Here is a 20,851-nt window from a genome sequence, read left to right on the forward strand (position 1 = left end):
TTTGTATTTTTAGTAGAGACGGAGGTTTCACGATGTTGGTAAGGCTGGTCTTGAACTCCTGACATTGTGATCCGTCCGCCTCAGCCTCCCAAAGTGTTGGGATTACAGGCGTAAGCCACCGCGCCCGGCCTACACATCAACTTTTTATGCTAAGAAAAGACACATCAAGATATATCAGAAAGTACAACTTCAATTCAAACACCATGAAATTTTGTCAAGCAAAAATAGTCTTTATTCAAATTTAATGGAAACAGGGGTCACTATACTTTGCAAGACGGGGAAAAATAAAATTAAAAAAAATTCTTTTCTTTTCTTTTTTAATATAAAACAATATAATCACAATACCAGAATATGGAACTCTACAGTTTATTTCCTATGGGTTACTGCAGGTATCAATTTTCCTCGACTGTGCTATTCACAACTTTGTTAAGTCCAAAAATATGAAACCAAAGTGGTAGGAAACTTAAGACTTAGCACTTTCACTAAATGGCATACATCGAAGGGCATCAATTCAAGAGCAAAAATGGTTGAACTCACCATACCTACCTATGTGGTCATTCCAGCCTTAGAGCCATCCAGGTCACTGAGCTCCCTGTAGGAAAGGCCAGGCCTGAAGCCAAGGCGTTTTGGATATTCTACTGTGGGCCATGAGTAAAAGGGGATTTTCAAAGAGAAAATTTTCTTCAGTCGAGCAGGAAGGCCTGGCGCCAGGAGGCTTTACTGAGAGGAAGCACTTAGATTTAACAATTATAGACACACCATTAGGGGAGTTAAAAATGTACAGCAGTGACATGTTCTACTCCAATCACTTGTGCTACGGCTACCAAACATGTACAAAAGACTTCTCGGGTAGTTCCAGCTGTGGCCGTAGCCAGTTAGGACCTTGAGTGGGACCTAGATCTAGATCGGGAGGGTGATCTGGAAGCAGACCTGGATCTAGACTTGGACCGAGATCGCGTTTTTGAAGCTGACTTTGATCTGGAGCGTGATTCTGACGGAAGGTTTGGTTTCGATTTGGAATTGGATCTCGACCTGGACTGGGTCTCCTGATTGGTGCCAGCATTCTCACTCTCTCCTCGGCCTTCCCTCTGGCTGGATTCAGACTTGACGTGCTCCCGCTCCTTTGACACGGAGCGGGATGGAGATCTGGACTGGGAGCGGTCAGTGTCTTCCTTCTTCTTCTTCTTGCTGCTGCCCGCCTTGCTGTCTCGCTTGCTGCCTCGCTTTCTGCTCCTCTCACTCTTGCTGTGGCTGCGGCTGCGGCTGCGGCTCTCCTCCCTGCTCCTCTTCCTGCCCTTCCTCTTGTCCTTGCTCTTGCTGCGGCTCCTGCTCCGGCTCCTGCTGCCCCCTTTGCTCCTGCTCCGGCTCCGACTCTGGCGGAGGCTCTTCTCCTGGCTCCTGCCCCTGCTCACACTCCCTCGCTTCTCCTCCTCCACCCTCCTCTCCTGACTCCTGCTCCGGCTTTTGCTCTTACTTTTATGCCTGCTAGGACTCCGGCTCTTGGGTTTCCCGGCACTGTCGTTGTTTTGGATCTTCTCTTCAGCTTGGTCTTTGCTCTTGCTGCGGCTCTTGCCAGCGCTACGGCTGCGGCTGCGGCTCTTGTCCTTGCTGGGGCTCCTGCTTTTCTCTTTCTTGCTCCGGCTCCGACTCTGGCTCCGGCTCCGGCTCTTGCTCCGGGAGCGGGAGCCCGACCTGAGGAGACATGGGATATTGTTTGTGTCACATGTGACTTCATGCTAATCAGGAGATAAAAAGACCAAAGGGCATACATGTGGAGTTACACCCCTCAATATAAGGCATGGCTGGCACTGGCTGAGGATTGCTTTCTGAACCCTCACAATGCCAATCAGAAGGTGGAAAAACTAGCCAGGTGCAGTAGCTCGCGCCTGTAATCCCAGCACTTTGGGAGGCCGAGGCAGGCGGATCGCAAGGTCAGGAGTTCAAGAGCCAGCCTGGCCAACATGGTGAAACCCTGTCTCTACTAAAAATACCAAAAATTAGCCACGCATGGTGCTGCACGCCTGTAATCCGAGCTACTCAGGAGGCTGAGGCAGGAGAATCGCTTGAACCCGGGAGGCAGAGGTTGCAGTGAGCCAAGATCGCGCCACTGCACTCCAGCCTGGGCAACAGAGAGAGACTGTCTTGAGGGAAAAAAAAAAAAAAAAAAAAAAAAGCAGCTGGAAAAGCAGCAACACTGGTCACATGATTGAAATCCAAGTGAGGCTGGGCACAGTGGCTCATGTCTGTAATCGCAGTAGTCTGGGAGGACTATTTGAGGTCATGAGTTTACGATTAGCCTGGGCAACACAGTGAGACCCTGTCTCTACAAAAAAGTTAAAAAATTAGCTGGGTGTGGTGGTATGTGCCTGTAGTCCCAACTACTTGGGAGGCTGAGGTGGAAGCCTGCTTGAGCCCAGTGGGGTGAGGCTGCAGTGAGCCATGATTGTACCACTGGACTCCAGCTTGAGTGACAGAGTGAGACCCTGTCTCTTTGGAAAAAAAAAAAAAAAAAAAAAAAAAAGAAAGAAAAAAAGTGAGACAGGGTACAGGCATTCCCTGCTGACCACCTCCACTTATAACATGGAAGACATACCTGGACCGGGATCTACTCTTAGAATGACTGCTTTTGCTGCTGCCACTCCGGCTTCTGCTCTTACGGGAATGTCTGCTTCGAGAGCGAGACCTACGGGGAGAAAATATTTTTTAATACTTGCTGACAAGAGGCTGCTGATGAGCATCAATTAAGACATATATATATATATATATTTTAGACGGAGTTTCACTCTTGTTGCCCAGGCTGGAGTGCAATGGCGCGATCTCGGCTCACCACAACCTCCACCTCCCGAGTTCAAGTGATTCTCCTGCCTCAGCCTCCCGAGTAGCTGGGATTACAGGCATGTGCTACCACGCCTGGATAATTTTGTATTTTTAGTAGAGACGGGGTTTCTCCATGTTGGTCAGGCTGGTCTCGAACTCCTGACCTCAAGTGATCCACCCGCCTCGGCTTCCCAAAGTGCTGGGATTACAGGCATGAGCCACTGTGCCCGGCCAAGATTTTCAATATGTACAGCACTGGCTGTGTCCAGGCACAAACTCTCTCTTGGGTTCTAGGTCCACAGATGAAGTCACCTGCAAACCTTCCATCTGGATGGTTCACCTGAACCTCTTACCAGCTCCTGAAATTTTAACTGTCCCTGATACCTGCTCCTTTTGCTGGGCTCCTTATATGCACTGATGCCACTGTTATTCATACGGTTCCTCATAACAGAAATCACAGCCATCCTTGACTACTCCGTCTTTCCCGTATCCCCTTACACACCCACGATCATGCCTCCTGATCTTCGGTCTTTCTACCTCTGCTGCTGCCTCTCTGGGCAACCCACCATTATCTCTCCCCTTGTTCAACAACCAGCCTTTCTGCATATACTTTTCCTCTTTACGATCTATTCATCTCGCTGTGGCGAGAACTGTTTTAAAGAGACCGACAATCCAAGCTTTACAAAATTTTCTTAATGCATCCAGACTGTAGATTCTTTTTTTTTTTTTTTTTTTTTTTTGAGACGGAGTCTTTCTCTGTCCCCCAGGCTGGAGTGCAGTGGTGCGATCTCGGCTCACCGCAAGCTCCGCCTCCCGGGTTCACGCCATTCTCCTGCCTCAGCCTCTCGGAGTAGCTGGGACTACAGGCGCCCGCCACCATGCCCGGCTAGTTTTTTGTATTTTTAGTAGAGACGGGGTTTCACCGTGGTCTCGATCTCCTGACTGTGATACGCCCGCCTCGGCCTCCCAAAGTGCTGGGATTACAGGCCTGAGCCACCGCACCCGGCCCAGACTGTAGATTCGTATTTTCTACCAACCAGGAATCCTTGGGAAAATGACTGATTCCAGGCATAAAGCAGGAAGTGCACAAAGATGGGCCTAGACCATCTCATTATGACAGAAAGAGGGAAACTTTCAAAGCTGCCCAGGCACCATCACCTATGAAGTATTCTTGCTAAAAACGTTTAACTTGCATCTCAATCACACCTCTCCAGACCTAACTTCCAGTATATAGGAAGTTCAGGGGATAAGATACAAGTTCAATGATACCAAGAAGAAACAGATAAATACAGAATGTGAGTATTAAAAAACTAAGAAAAATAAGCCAGGTGTGGTGGCTCACGCCTGTAATCCTAGCTACTTGGGAGGCTGAGGCAGGAGGATAGCTTGAACCTGAGATGCAGAGGCTGCAATGAGCTGAGATGGTGCCATTGCACTACAGCCTGGGCGACAGAGCAAGAGTCCGTCTCAAACAAACAAACAAACCAACCCAAACCTAAGCAAATAAATGTCATGAAGGGAACTGCTCCAGACTAAAAGCCTGACTACATTAGGTTTTACTACTAGAAACCCCTTGTACTACATGACTGGATCAGATTCTGGTTAAGAAAAATCCCAGCTATAAAGACATCCATGGAGTAACTGGGGAAACATGAATATGGCCTGGACATTTAGTAATTAGATGGAATTACTATTAATGTTCTTAGGTGAAAAAACAGAACTGCAGTTATCCTCATTCTTGGAGACACATGCTGAAGTATTTAGGGGCAAAGTATAATTTCTACAACTTACTTTCAAATGCTACAACAAAATAAATGTATAGTGTGCTTGTATAAATACATACATACAAAGAGAGAAAAGGCAAAATGCTATCTGTTAAAGCCAGAGGAGGGTATACAGGTGTTCATTAACTGTTCTTTCAACTTTTGTTTGAAGAAACCAATTGCAAAAATATCTATTTGAGACAACTGGGGCAGGGTGCAGTGGCTCATGTCTGTAATCTCAGAGCTTTGGGAGGCTGAGGTGGGCGGACCATTTGAACCCAGGAGTTCAAGACCAGCCTGGGTAACATAGCCAAGACTCCATTTCTACAACAAACAAACAAACAACTGAAAAATTGGAATACAACCTGGATATTACATCATAGTATGGAGTTATTGCTAATTTTGCTAGCTATGTTATCATGGTTTCCTTTAAAATACTAGAGATACATACTGAAGCGGTTGCAGGTGGAATGATAGGATGTCTAGACTTGCCTTACAACAGTGCAGCAGGAGGGGGTGATGTGAAACAAGACTGGCAAAATAAAACTACAGAAGCTGGAGGAGTGGGAGGTGCGATTCAGAGTTCTCCAATGCTTCATATATAAATTTCAAATTTTCCATAATAAAAAGTCAAAAGACCTAAATAACAAAACCTGAAAAGTCTCCAATGACTTCCCACTACTCTTTCATTCTCGCTCTGGCCTAATGGTCAGTATATCTCTGGTCCTTCTCTGCCTTATCTCAAGCCACTCTCCTCCCGTTACCTCTGTATTAGCTTCTCTACTCTGGAAAACTTTCTCCTGCCCCCAGGCCTTCAGAAACACCCTTTTCTCTGTTAGATAGGCATTTTCTTGCTGGGCACGGTGGCTCAAGCCTGTAATCCGAGCACTTTGGGAGGCCGAGGTGGGCGGATCACCTGAGGTCAGGAGTTCGAGACCAGCCTGCCCAACATGGTGAAACTCTGTCTTTACTAAAATTACAAAAATTAGCCAGGCATGGTGGTGTGCACCTGTGATCTCAGCTACTCAGGAGGCTGAGGCAAGAGAATTGCTTGAACCTGGGAGGTGGAAGGTGCAGTGAGCCGAGATCGTGCCACTACACTCCAGCCTGGGTGACAGAGTATAAGAAACTCCGTCTCAAAAAAAAAAAAAAAGGCATTTTCTTCTGCTCACCATCTCTGCCTTATTCATTAGGGCTCAGTTCTATAGCATGTCCTTAGGGAAGCTGTTGCCAGCTCTCTAGACTAGTTGTGCTGTGTGCATTTTCTTGTCACAATAGCACGGTTTATTCAATACTCATCTTCTACACTAGACTGAGTTTCAGGGGGGTGGGCAAAGACCATATTTGTCTTTTTTTTTTTTTTTTTTTTTGAGACAGAGTCTCTTTCTGTCGCCCAGGCTGGAGTGTAGTGAAGTGATCTCTGCTCACTGCAACCCCTGCCTCCTGGGTTCGGGTTTAAGCGATTCTCCTGCCTCAGCCTCCCTAGTAGCTGGGACCACAGGCATGTGCCACCATGCCTGGCTAATTTTTTTTACTTTTATATTTTTAGTAGAGATGGGGTTTCACCACGCTGGCCAGGCTGGTCTTGAACTCCTGACCTCAGGTGATCCACTCGCCTCAGCCTCCCAAAGTGCTGGGATTACAGGTGTATGCCACCACGTCTGGCCATTTGTCTTCTTTACAAAGCCTTTCCAATGCTAAGCCCAGTGCCTGGCCTGTTCAGGTGCTAAATAAGACAAAATTGCCATGCGTACCCTCAACCAAGGTAGTAGGATCTAGGGGTCCCAAGAAGAAACGTGAAAGGCGGCCTCTGATTTCCTTTTTTTTTTGAGATGGTGTTTTGCTCTTGTCCAGGCTAGAGTGCAATGGTGCGCTTGGCTCACCGCAACCTCCGCCTCCCAGGTTCAAGCAATTCTCCTGCCTCAGCCTCCCGAGTAGCTGGGATTACAGGCATGTACCACCATGCCTGGCTAATTTTTTTGTAGTTTTTAGTAGAGATGGGGTTTCTCCATATTGAGGCTGGTCTCGAACTCCTGACCTCAGGTAATCCGCCCGCCTCGGCCTCCCAAAGTGCTGGGATTACAGGCGTGAGCCACTGAGCCCGGCCTCTTGATTTCCTTTTTTGAGATGGAGTCTCGCTGTCGCCCAGGCTGGAGTGCAATAGTGCGATCTTGGCTCACTGCAACCTCTGCCTCCTGAGTAGCTGGGACTACAGGCGCGTGCGCCACCATGCCAGTTTTTTTTTTTTTTGAGACGGAGTTTCGCTCCTGTTGCCCAGGCTGGAGTGCAATGGCACAATCTCGGCTCACTGCAACCTCTGCCCCTACTGGGTTCAAGCAATTTTCCTGCCTCAGCATCCCAAGTCACTGCGATTATAGGCACCCACCATGCCCAACTAAATTTTGTTATTTTTAGTAGAGACCAGATTTCGCCATGTTGGCCAGGATGGTCTCGACTCCTGACGTCAGGTGATCCACCCACCTCGGCCTCCCAAAGTGCTGGGATTATAGGCGTGCGCCACAGCGCCCAGCATTTTTATATTTTTAGTACAGATGGGGTCTTACTATATTGGTCAGGCTGGTCTTGAACTCTTGACCTTGTGATGCGCCCACCTTGGCCTCCCAAAGTGCCGGGATTACAGGTGTGAGCAAGGCCTCTGATTTCTAAGAGAAGGGACTTCTATTTGTACTCATGACCTAAGAGTTCAAGAGTTTTACAAATAAATGTTCAGTTCAAAATTCTAAGTTATTGAACCAGATGGAATCATGTTAATAAGAACTCAATAGGAAAATGTAAATAAATTATCTGTGTGCTCACTAATGAATTTATGATGAGCTCCAACACACAAAAGACATCAACAGTACCTTGAATGACTCCGGCTTCTGGAGTAGGACCGGCGTCGTCTGGAACCTGGCTTGTCTTCAACTAATCTGATTTTTCTGCCATTGACTTCAGTTCCATCCAACTTTTCCAAAGCTCTTTTCATATCAGAATAAGATACAAATTCAATCACCCCTTCATTTTTGCGTCCCTTGTGAGCATCTGCATAAGTCACCTCTCCTGCCTGACGCATATAATCCTGAAGAAAAAAAAAGCGTGACTACATTAGGATATGTTTTGCTAAAATATCTAATGCAATCATCTGAGTGAACTTTTCCTTTAAGAATTGCCAGCATTCCGCAGAATAAAGTTTACTCTTAAATATTTTCATCTACTCATCAAACATGTACTGAGGTTCTTTAAAGCACCAGCCATATTAGGTGGATGGGAGAAACAATAAATACACATTAAATTGTTCCTTTAAATAAAGTTTTGGGGCCAAGTATGGTGGCTCATGCCTGTAATCCCAGCACTTTGACAGGCTGAGGCGGGAGGATTGCTTGATCCCAGGAATTCGAGACCAGCCTTGGCAACACAGAAGACCCTATCTCTACAAAAATTAAAAAAATCAGTCAGGTGTAGTGGCACACGCCTGTAGTCCCAGCTACCCAGTAGGCTGAGGTGGGAGGATCATCTGAGCCCAAGGAGGTTGAGGCTGCAGTGAGCCGTGATCGTGCCACTGCACTCGAGCCTGGGGTACAGAGCAAGACCCTACCTCAAAACAAAAAAATAAAGTTTTGTGTGAATATAGAAGTTTTCAGTTAGCTATCATTTTCTAAATTTAAAAACAAACAAACAAACAAACAAACAAACAGTCTTGCTTTGTCGCCCAGGCAGCTGGAGTGCAGTGGTGTGATCTTGGCTCACCGCAACCTCCACCTCCCAGGTTCAAGCGATTTTGTGCCTCAGCCTCCCAAACAGCTGGAACTACAGGTCCGCGCCACCACACCCAGCTGATTTTTTGTGTTTTTATTAGAGATGGGGTTTTGCCATATTGCCTAGGCTGGTCTCAAACTCCTGAGCTCAGGCAATCCACCTGACTCGGCCTCCCAAAGTGCTAGGATTATAGGCATGAGTCACTGTGCCCAGTCCATTTTCTGAATCTTATAGTGACAAATTCTTTGTTTATCACCATCATGTCCCTTCAATACCACAGGCCTCTTTCCTCATTTTCTTTAAAGACTTCCTATGATTCAATGAGAGAATACAACTAATGTGCTAGACAAATGCTAAAGCATTATATAAATAAGACGAGGTATGATTAGGAGGTTGCAGTGAGCCGAGATAGGGCCACCGCACTCCAGCCTGGCGACAGAGCGAGACTCCATCTCAAAAAACAAAACAAAACAGAACAGAACAAAAAGAAATTTATTTTTGGCCAGGTGCAGTGGCTCACACCTGTAATCTCAGCACCTTGGGAGGCCAGGACTGGGAGATCACCTGAGGTCAGGAGTTCGTGACCAGCCTGGCAACTTGGTGAAACCCTGTCTCTACTAAAAATACAAAAATCAACCATACATGGTGGCAGGCGCTTGTAACCCCAACTACTTGGGAGGCTGAGGCATGATAATCGCTTGAACCCAGGAGGTGGAAGTTGCAGTGAGCGAGATTGTGCCATTGCACTCTAGCCCAGACGACAGAGCAAGACTTCGTCTCAAAAAAAAAAAAAAAAAATTTATTTTTTAAACTACTGATATCCCCTAATTTGTTTTATTTTTGCATTTCCTTGATAAATAGCTAACATACATTGTGCCAGAACTGTTCTAGGCTTTTTATACATAAAATTCACTAAATTATTTCAATAACCTTGAGTAGAAACTAATATTAACCCCGTTTTATAGTTGAGGAATATGAGGCATAAGACGTAAGTAACTTGCTAAGGGTCATGTAAGTGACCTTAGTGGCAGAGCCAGGAAATCTGCTCAATTATCTATTACTCTCGTTTCCTGAGAGTGGAACTGCCTGAAGGTACAGACATGTAGAACCAACTAAGGGTAGTAACTATTGGGGACCAGCCTCAACACCACCTGTAGGGTACCCAAAGTCTGGTGGCGACGAAGGAATGAGAAGAGAGAGGTTAAGAGTGCGTAAAGAGTGGGGACCAGGGGGCCAATTGCAAAATGGAGGCTGCAAAAGGCTCAGAGTTCTGGTCTCCATATTATTTATTGAGTACAATCACTTAGATCTAAGAAGCAGACATTCAGGACGAAACGGTGAAAGGGAGGCAGTGGGTCATACGCGTAATCTATAGCAGTGGCGGTTTAAATGAATCTCCTTTGTGCTTAAACAGCGTATCTTTAACCTATCGGAGAGTAGCTGGTGGGAGCGAACTTAACTAGGAGCCTGCATGTCTGGCCACATTCCAATGCTTCAAAGGAGTGTCTTTCTCCTTGAACACAGTGTTTATGGATAAGAGAGCAAGTCTTGCTCAGAGCATGGAAACATAATGGCGATAAGGCTTTCCTCCTCCCACAAGAGGCCTCTTGTAGCTTTGCACAATTTATTGTTCCATATTTTTATGGCCAGTTTATACAGGCACCCCATAAGCCTTTCCCCCAACAATAACTAAGCTCTGTTTTAACAAAAAAAATTAAGAGGTTTTCTAAGAAGTTAATTTAATACTACATTTAGTGACACCACATGACGAGTTAGCATTCTACTGATGAAGAGAGTAGCTTTCCAGTTTCTACCCATGATGTTCAATCCCTAACTCTCAGAATACTGGAGTCATTCCTTCAGCAAGCAGAATCTTGCTGGCAGACATTCAGTAAAGGTCTGCCACAGTGCTGACGATAAGCACGATGCACCTGAAAAAACAGCAGACTGGGAGTCAGGAGTCCTGGTCCCAGCTCTTCTGCATCTGTTACTTGAAGGTTGCTGGGATTAAATTTTAAAAAGAAAAAAAAAGTGCTTTAAATTAAACTATACAAATGTAAAGGATTCCTAACTATTCTTTCCTGAACCTAAATACACTCATTCATTTGACTAGAGATGACTTGTTTAAATATGGCCAAAAAAAGCGAGAAGGGAGACAGAAAATAAAACCCATTTCATGCATCCTCCTAAGACCATTCAGATTATGATACTGCTCAGTAAGTTTTTCTTCCTATTGAGATTAAAAACACTGTTGTCAATAAATGGGGCCGGGTGCGGTGGCTCACACCTGTAATCCCAGCACTTTGGGAGGCCAAGGCAGGTGGATCACTTGTGGTCAGGAGGAGCTCGAGACCAGCCTGGCCAACATGGTGAAACTCCACCTCTACTAAAATACAAAAGTTGGCCGGGCATGGTGGCATGTGCTTGTAATCCCAGTTACTCAGAGGGCTGAGGCAGAACTACTTGAACCCCGGAGGCGGAGGTTGCAGTGAGCTGAGACGGCGCCACTGCACTCCAGCCTAGGTGAAAGGGCAAGACTCCATCTCCAAAAAAAAAAAAAAAAAAAAAAAAAAGCTGGAATCAGTACACTAGATGGCCAACATTAGCACTGAATCTTAATTCTTGACACCAAAACTCTTTCAGGACAAATATTCCATCAAAAACCTTATGAAAAAACATGGGTCAGATTGTCAATTTTACCAGTAAGGATACACACTGAAGCTGATGTGAATTTGCATGTTATAGCAAATGCTGCAGGAAACACTGGTGGTTTCAACCATTTTATTGACTGGTGAGTAGCTACACTGCCATCTTCTTGTAACCTTTTCTTTTTTTTTTTTTTTTTTGAGACAGTCCTGCTCTACTGCCCAGCTGGAGTGTAGTGGCGCGATTTTGGCTCACTACAGCCTCCACCTCCCAGGTTCAAGCAATTCTCCTGCCTCAGCCTCCCGAGTAGCTGGGACTACAGGTGCCCACTAGCACGCCCGGCTAATTTTTGTATCTTTTTAAGTAGAGACAGAGTTTCAAACATTCTTTACAGAGGGAAATTTCACATCACACATTTGGGCCAGGTTTCTGTCATGTCAACACTTGAGGAGGCTGAGGGTGAAGGATCACTTGAGGCCAGGAGTTCGAGACCAGTCTGGGTAACACAGTGATAACCAATCTCTGAGCCATGATCGTGCCTCTGCACTCCAGCTTGGGCAACAGAGTGAGACTCTGTCTCAAAACAAAATCAGGCCGGGCGCGGTGGCTCACACCTGTAATCCCAGCACTTTGGGAGGCTGAGACGGGTGGATCACAAGGTCAGGAGTTCAAGACCAGCCTGGCCAAGATGGTGAAACCACGTCTCTACTAAAATACAAAAAAATTAGCTGGGCATGGTGGCGGGTGCCTGTAATGCCAGCTACTCAGGAAGCTGAGATGGAGAATTGCTTGAACCTGGGAGGCGGAGGTTGCAGTGAGCAGAGATGGCACCACTGCACTCCAGCCTGGGCAACACAGCGAGACTCCATCTCAAACAAAACAAACAAAACAAAACAAAACAAAACAAAACAAAACAAACTCACAGCTGTGTCCTTAGAATCAATGGTCCCACAGTGTATAGTAGGAGTATAATTCTGATATATTTTGTACTCATATGGCACTTTAATTATTTCCAGCTCTGTGCAGGCTTTCAAACATATAACACTGTATTTTGTGTATGCTTGGGCCTGCACAAATCTACCTGTTTCCCAACTTTAACTCCTGCCCAACCTTACCCCAAAAGGTTAATGGGACCCAAACCTTTAGGTCTTGCCAGCTGCACCGACTTGACAAATTCTCCACAATAAGTCTGTACTCTGTGCGAGTAGGAGGGCCATATTTATCTCGGCCACTTCTTCTATAACCATATCCACCTTTGGAAGGTTCAAATAAATAAGATTATTTCAGTGGAGGAAAAGGAAAAATATGACACAGCACACAGCCCCCCTTAAATATATTATTTACCCCCACCCCAAACAATAGCACGTTTTAACTCTATTCCCACCCTTTATTCTAAAATAGATTTTTAAAGAAACAATCAGCTAAATATAAACATTTAATTTAAAAAGTTGTAAGTATACATATTAAGATTTATATTTAAGATTAACATGCATAAATTAAAAACTATTAACAATTTAACAATTTAGAAGTAAGTAACCAAATTACTAAATCAGTTACTGGTGTTACTCACAGTGATTAAAAATTTTGTGAATATTTTATATGAAAAAAGAAAGATTTTCAGGCACCTATTTCAGTTTAATCTCATCTGTGTCTAACCCTTGGGGTCCTCACCACCCAGGTCTAATGGGGAAAGGTTGCGGTCGTCACATGGCTTCCTGTTTTTGGTCAGCCAAGGGCCACAATGGTTCAAAGAGCCACGCATGGAAAGGTAACCCAAGGTCAGCAAATGGAACAGGCAGTCATCTTAGCCTCAAAGGATTCTTTTAATTAAAACATTGAGGTCTTTGTTAAATCTATGTTAAACAATTGCATTACAGAGAAAAAAAACACAACACAAACACACATCATTAAACATATTTATAAAGTATTATAAACAAGAAATTGTCATTAATTTAATTAAAATTAAACATTATCAAAGGCTTATTTGTCAATTCTACATTTTTAAAAAAAGACATAATTTACAAAATAGCTCAAACATCAATACTTTTAAATGTAGTATCAATTAATTACTTTAAAAATTAGCATGATAATAAAAGCACGTTACTGATACAAGTATGCCCTTTGAATGCTTACTGCGTCCAGAACCGTAACTGCCATCTCGCCGTGGGCCGCGGGCATGCTCAACAATTACTCGCTCACCACAAAGGTCTTTGCCATTCAGTTCATAAACAGCATCATCTGCATCACGCAGATCATCAAACTCCACAAAACCATATCTAGAAGAGAGCAAAGAAAATACTGGTTGGTACCATTTTGACATCCAGCTTCACTAACATTAAAGAGAAAGCAATGAGGTTCATGCTTAGCAAAGGTTAGGTGGATTTTGCAAACTAAGGATCAGCTTTGTCTTCTCTTCAGGTGAAACCACTGTGCTTTGTGCTCACAGGCACTGCAAGAGGTAGGGAGGCTTCTCAGAGTAGACCCCTATCTCTCTAGGAGGAGGCTGGCTACATACACAGGACACTTCTTAGGTTTCCCAGTAGTTGGTGGCAACTGCAAAGACAGGGATGCTTGGTATAAGAATCCAAAATATATAATGCTACAAGATATGTAACGCTCTTTCAAACACCACATAAGACTCATCTTTTTTAGCTTTAAAAGTGGTATCTTAGAGAACAATTAGACCTACATTCAGGCACTGTGTAATAACTGTTAAATCATGTGAAAGAAAAAAACCTTTTTTTTTTTAAAGGTTCCTGTTCCTCTACGTAAACACATCTGTCATATGTGATTATCAGTGAAAAAAAAGATTGGCGCTATTTACTTCCCTGTGAGATTCCAAATTCATTTCCATGAAGTTTTAGAATAGGATGGAATTCTCTGAAATCTGTATACAACTCATGCAAACTTCTTTAAATGGTATTGCTACATCTTTTCCAGCCAAGAGGTCTGGTGGCTTAACATATATCCAAAAGAACCCCCACCATCCTACTAATGCCTATTAAAGAGTACAATTTATATAACTAAAGTACAAAATTTGTAAGATACTTAAAAGCAAGGTTATACAAATGCCCTGTAAATTATGTTTTCAAGAAATATTTAGTTTGGTCTGACATAGCTGTGAAAAGTCCAGCTTTGTGACCATTGCCTATATTTAAAAGCCAAAACCATCTTATTGATCATAACTAATCAGAAAGGAAAGTTACAAGCAATTTCTTTAAACCCTAGTAAGGCTGTGTGTACACGGGCACACACTGACTAGTGTTCTCTGCATTTAAACACACTGACACTACGAACAGGTTACAAGACTTGTCAGAGGGTCACTCAGCCTGCTGACAAAAATGATTCCAGTTTACTTATTTATTTATTTTATTTTTTGAGATGGAGTCTTGCTCTGTCACCCAGGCTGGGGCGCGGTGACGCAATCTCGGCTCACTGCAACCTCCACCTCCTGGGTTCAAGTGATTCTCCTGCCTCAGCCTCCCGAGTAGCTGGGATTACAGGCGCACGCCACCATGCCTGGCTAATTTTTGTATTTTTAGTAGAGACAGGGTTTTGCCATGTTGGTCAAGCTGGTCTCGAAACCTCAGGTGATTCGCCCACCTGGGCCTCCCAAAGCGTTAGGATTATAGGCGTGAGCCACTGCGCCCGGCCTCCAGTTTCTTTAGAATGTGATGCTGTACTCAGTAACATGTTAAATAAGTGAGAACTCAGAATTGCAGAATTTTTCCTTTACTAAAGAGCTCCTTTTATACAACAGTCTCTCAAGGTGACAATGTGCTAGGTTACAATGTGTAGATAACAACGTTGGAGGGTTTTTTATGTTGAAATGTCTGAGTGGCACTGAATGTCAACTCCATTAAAAAAAAAAAAACACAGACACATCCAGTTATTTAACAGGAAGTGTCTTGCAGTAACACAATTCAGAAGCCACCTGGCTCAATTTATGGGCTGTGAAGTCTTTAAAACATAGTTTCACGCTTCCATAGGCTAGAATTGCTGAGCAGCTTAATAAGGATTTTGAACATGCTGTTATCTTAGACAAGGCAAGTAAAGCCTCTCGAAATCACTGGCTTACTATGTTCAAAAGCGCTTTACAGTGACTAAAAATCTATAATAGATAATATAATGTAGCTGCTTTTTCCTTTCTCAGATAGAATGGGTCATTAGGAAAACTACACTATTATTTTCAGAGACAATTTTTCTTTTAAGGCAAATAAAAAACCAACTCAACTATTTTCTACTTTGGTTTATCTCTAGATGGATTCAAAACAATGACAACAATAAAAGTGCCCTCCTGAATTCAATTGTCAAGACCAGTTCCAAGTCTGCTCTGTCCACACCATCACTGCTTTTGGCAGCATGTGAGATCCTGACGCCATGCAGAGGGAGGAGGGACATTCGGCCTGGGCGTGACGGAATGGCCTCCACTCCCTTCAAGTCACACTCTGGCTCAGCACTGTTCAATGACCAAATGACCAGGACTGATCTAATGTGATTTTAGAAGGACATCACCAATTCCTGAGGATTAAACCAACCACAGGAAAATACCAACTGTTTTCCTCAAAATAGTTAAGGGTTACAACTACTGGGCAGAGGGGGTGGTCACAGAATGCAACATCCTAAGCTCTGCAGGTCAACTGAAATAGCCCAGTGGCCGCTGATGGCGAAGTGATGCTTCTGTCAGATCTACATGGTAATACATTCTCCCAGACTCAAAGATCACCCTGTTCCAAGGCTCATATGCAGAACTTATCTTGACCTTTCAGAGAAAGCAGTGACAATCTGTTCAGTGGAGGCAGGTTAATTTAAAAATAAAAATTAATGTTATGACAGATGAATCTTTCTTTGCAAGCTGAGAATGAAGCAAGGCATATCTTGCCAATAAAACTTCCTTGAGTTACAGGGACAATTGGTAATGTTACAGAAAAATCCCTATAAGCCTTCCCCAGTACTTACTTCTAAAAAGTTCCAACAAGTGGGTCACTTGGTGAGCCTGTTTTGGGGGTATCCAAAACATTTATTAAATTAGCTGACTTGAGATTAAATTTATTTTACAGAAAAATTTTGGCTACTATTCTGTGAAAAAAATCTATTTGAAACATATCAAAGTTCAGTTTAAGGATCAAAACAGGCACCTGACTGTCACTTCTCTCTGCCACTGACATGCTGAGTGGGTTTGGAAGATTAAAACAAACATCTTCGCATACAACAAACCGTTATCTGATAGGGACTCTTGTTCTGAGAATAATGCAAAGAGCGATCAGTGTGGTTGTTTCTACCAAGTCTGCTTTACTTGAAGAATGACTTAATTTCATTCAATAAATAGAGTGAATAAGATAGAAATAAATTAAGACAGAAGACTAGATAATAAAAATAAAATGTTATCTCTGACTAAACAATCTCTTTATTAAGCAATGGTATCGTAGTTTATATTCATAGCACCCTTCAGCTAGGTACTATTATTTGTCTTACAAATGAAGAAATCGAGGCACAGAGTATTACATAACTTGCATAAAAAAACCCCGCCGAGCTGGCACTCAAACCTGTGGTTTGATACCAGGGCTGAAACTCCCTAACTATTAAGACTGAAGCAGCAAGAACTGGCCTGGGTTCTAGTCTTGGTTCTGCTATAAACTCTGAACAGTAAATTTAAATCATTTTATTTCTTTGGGTCTTAAGTTTACTCATGAAATGAGGGAGGTATACTGCGTATCTCCAAGGGTTCGACTAACATCAAAAGCATGACAAGTTAAGTGTTAAAATTAGTGCTCCTTTGGTTTAACAATGGAGATGGGGTCTCAATGTTATCCAGGCTGGACTTGAACTCCTGGGATCAAGGTATCCTGCGGCTTCAGCCTCCCAAGTAGCTGGGATTACAGGCACATGCCACTGTGCTGGGCTTCAAAAATGGAAAATTTAAACTCTAAAATTTGACATGCCTGCCACTAGGATGGTACCACCAGACACCAACAGATGAAAGGGATACATTTTTATCATCTAAAATACCTTTTATGTATAGGTCCCAATTTTAGTTTATTTAAACACTTTCAACTGTTCCTGAATTAATTAGCGCCTTCAACAAAGTAAAGCTCTGCCTGGTAACTAACACTGGAGCCTTTTGAAGCCGAGCTTAACACTCCCTTTGTGATGTGCAGCAAGTAACGTGAAACAGATCTCTTCTCTCAGAAAGCAATCTCCTTTTGAATCCCCTGTCAGAGTAAAAAGGAATATAAAATACACACATGCATGTATACATACTATTATATGTATGCATGTGTACCTATGATATGTATATACATCTCTGGTGTGACTTGTGAATAAGCCTCACAAAACAACCCAAGAGATAAATTTCTCTAATTCTAACAGCAGAAATCCTTCCTCTTCTGCTCTATTAAAAACAAAGGACATCTTTCAATAATTCATAGGATGCAGGAATTCAGGAGAAAGAATCAAAGACAAATGTAAAAACCCCTCCATAGCAGGGATTGACAGAAACACAAAGAGCCCTGCGATACACTTTCAACCTTCCTCCCCTATGCATATGAAAGAATAAAAAGCATGACCTCACTATTCAATATACAACACCCTTCAAGTAAGAGAAGAAGCTCCTTTCTTCAATGTTTCTCTGCAATAGGTTGAGTATTCTGAATCCGAAAATCCAAAATCTGAAATGCTCGAAAATCCGAAACTTTCTGGGCAGCAACAAGATGCTCAAACTTGCTCATCAGAACATTTTGGATTTTCAGTTTAGGAATGCTCAACCATTAAGTACAATACAAACATTCCCAAATCCCCAAAAAAACCCTGAAATCCAAAATTCGTCTGATCCCAAGCACTGTGTTGTCTTTACCAAAACTATTTTCCTCTGGTCACGTTCTATCCTCACAAATCTAGTCAAAAGAATGAGGGGAAGTTGCTGTCATTTTCCCTCTAAAAAAGGCAGGCACCATGATTCTTACCAAGTATAGACAGGTATCTGGATACCACAAACAAAAGCCACACTGAATTACATGGGCTGCTCTAAACTTTAGTCCATTCTTATCCCATTGCCAATGTGCTCATCTTCCTCATTCAACAGCTGATGTCCTGCTCAGGTTATCAGTCATAATTCTGAAAAGGTAGAACTGGAATGACATATTTTTAAAACTAAGGTACTCTAAGACTTCAACTTTAGAAATGTTAACCACACTTCTTCAGGCAAGAATTATTATCTGAGTTTGTATCCTTGCTAAATATGCTTTCTCTGATCCTAATAGCCTATACCAATGGTCCCAAACACCACCAAGTCTGCCCCTTGCTCCGTTATGTTCTACTGAATAGGATTTATCTCAACTCTTTTCAGAACAGCTTAGGGTCACTTCTGTCTTCCAAACATCTTCACTGAACAGGGAGACTAAGTCCTGTCTGCAGTCTGATGCCCATGACTTGCTCTGGAAACAGGCTGATCAATGGCTAACTGGGCAAGGCAAGACTAAGGGGGTGCTCAATACCAGAAACTGCTAGGGAGTGGGTATGAGGAGCAGGGGAAAGCAAGCCTCCATGCGTGTGACCGTGGTCACCCACCAACACTGCTTACCGAGGGGCATGCCTTGGATGGTCTCTCTATAAGAAAATAGGCCCCTTTCCACGGTGGATCTCTGCTCACCTTTGTCCTAAAACTGTGCCACATGCTTTTCTTTGTATGTGGACACGACAGTCCTCAGCCAACCATCAGCAGGACGTGAGTTTTGTTTTCACAATGTGGTCAGCCATTCCCACATTCACTCATGTTCCTGGTAAGAACCGAACCTCTCCATGGCTGGTCAGGATTAGGGATGTTGCTGTAGCCAAGGAAAAATTTTCATCTGTTGAAGTTAACCCACGGGGTGGCTTGAACCCTCAATCTAGAGTCAGTAGCACTGTACTTTAAGGGTAAAGCCCTTCAATCTACCCTGAAAGAAATGGCATTCAGTGAACAGGAATCAAACAGCTTTCTTTCAAAGCACTCAGTGATGTCCCATACTTCAGCCAACTTGGTCTTATGAGGTAAAAAGTCAGGACACACTGATAGGACAGTACTAAAAAACAGTAATTCTTGCTGTCTGCATAAAGTGCTTGGCAAACTGTAGAAAGACACTTCTGCAACCAACTCTAGTGCTCAGAAGAGGCCAACTCACAGAAAAGCTTGTGAATGAGAACAGTGTAACTGCCCCGATTCCAAAGGTCTGCAACATTCCAGGGAACCAGCGTTCAGGCCCTCACAGCAGAATTAACCAGTGTCACATTTACTGCTCAGGATCAGTGATTATGGTTGCAATTTGACTTTCCTGCCAACAGAGGGTTGTTTACAACCCACAACTAAAAGCTGCTACCACACGAAATGGGCTCCTGAGATCCTTTCCTTTCTTGAGACAGGAAGGAGGCTGCTCTGGGCACCGTGGCCTCTCTTTAGTCTCAGAGGAGGGAGGGCCATCAAGGCCACCTGGAGGAGGTGGGTGACTTACCCGTGCTCACTGAGTGGCAGAGCTGGGGTGCGACTTCAGGGCTCACCATTACCCAGTCTGGGACTCTTTTCACGTCGGCAAACTGGCAGTTCCCGCACACCAAGGGCTCTCTGATTAGAGCTAGTGTGGATTCCTGGTCTGCAAACGTTGGCCACAGCTCAGTCTGCACTTGATCTTTCCCCACCTTCAAAGAAGAAAACCTACCTCATGATTTCTCTCTTCCGGATCCCTTGACCATCTAATTTGCTCCCAACACCTTTGTAATCACTTCTGACTATACCTTATTGGTTACCCACTGGGTTTACTGCCAAGTTCTGCAGTTTTCTCATTTGCTGGGCCTTCAGGGCTGTCTCTACCATTTGGATTAATTTATATAATTCTACGCTAGAGCTATTTTTACTTAGTCAACTTGTCTTTTGCATTGTATCAGGAAAAGTCAGCTGCTAAATCATTTTTTTGTTTAGAAGTCTATAACGACTCCTAAGTATCTTTATGTCACTCTCTAAACCTGGAACACCTTGACTACATAAGCTGAATTATATCACTCTTCTTCCATATGCTTGAGAATTATCTCTTTCATGAAGCCTCAGCAACTTGCCTATTCCAATTATTTTAGGACTTTCTTTAGCTTTAGCATTTCTATTCAATTTTATGTTTTTTGTTTTTGTTTTTTTGAGATGGAGTCTTGCTCTGTCGCCCAGGCTGGAGTGCAAAGGCACAATCTCGGCTCACTGCAACCTCCACCTCCCAGGTTCAAGCAGTTCTCCTGCCTCAGCCTCTTGAATAGCTGGGATTACAGGCACACACCACCACGCCCAGCTAATTTTTATATTTTTAGTGGAGACGGGGTTTCACCATATTGGTCGGGCTTGTCTCTTCTGACTTTGTGATCCAGCCGCCTCAGCCTCCCAAAGTGCCGGGATTACAGGCGTGAGCCCCTGCGCCCAGGCATGTTTCTGTAGCTTTTTAAGTCTTGTTTTTGTCTTTGTGCTTACCTTCTCTTTTGATTATGAGCTCTCCACTAAGAACAACAAAGGCTAATATTTGCTGGCTATTTAGCACAGTGCCTGGCACAGAAAATAATTTATCCATAATATTTCATTCATCTGTATATCAAATGTGAAGAATGTATTATTATTCTTCCCATTTTACAATAAGAAACCGAGGTTTGGAGAGGCTAAGCAACTTGCTCATTTTCAAGGAGCTCATGAGTGAAGGAGCTAGATTTGAATCCAGACCCATGACTCTAAAAACCCCAGCTCTAAACCACAAGGTTCTACTTCCTTTTTTTTTTTTTAAGCATAGTCTTGCTCTGTCGCCCAGGCTGCAGCGCAGCGGCGCGATCTCCAGTCACTGCAACCTCTGACTCTGGGCTCAAGCAAT

At 43.6% G+C, this 20,851-nt stretch overlaps 1 protein-coding gene across 3 annotated transcripts in view; it reads right to left on the reverse strand.

Moving 5' to 3' along the window:
* Nucleotides 1-202: 202 nt before the first annotated feature.
* Nucleotides 203-20,851, reverse strand: part of SRSF4 (serine and arginine rich splicing factor 4) — a 39,387-nt gene continuing 18,738 nt past the window's right edge. For all 3 annotated transcript variants that reach the window (XM_032759557.2, XM_032759556.2, XM_058443645.1), the window contains 5 exons: nucleotides 13,116-13,258; nucleotides 12,123-12,235; nucleotides 7,445-7,659; nucleotides 2,594-2,683; nucleotides 203-1,692 (listed from right to left, as the gene is read on the reverse strand). In XM_032759557.2, the coding sequence (XP_032615448.1) occupies nucleotides 876-1,692; nucleotides 2,594-2,683; nucleotides 7,445-7,659; nucleotides 12,123-12,235; nucleotides 13,116-13,258 (1,378 nt within the window). In that variant the 3' untranslated portion in view covers nucleotides 203-875. The remainder of the gene's footprint in view (nucleotides 1,693-2,593; nucleotides 2,684-7,444; nucleotides 7,660-12,122; nucleotides 12,236-13,115; nucleotides 13,259-20,851) is intronic.

The sequence above is a fragment of the Hylobates moloch genome, unplaced genomic scaffold, assembly GCF_009828535.3.
Source record: "Hylobates moloch isolate HMO894 unplaced genomic scaffold, HMol_V3 SCAFFOLD_9, whole genome shotgun sequence".
NCBI classification, from domain to species: Eukaryota; Metazoa; Chordata; class Mammalia; order Primates; family Hylobatidae; genus Hylobates; species Hylobates moloch.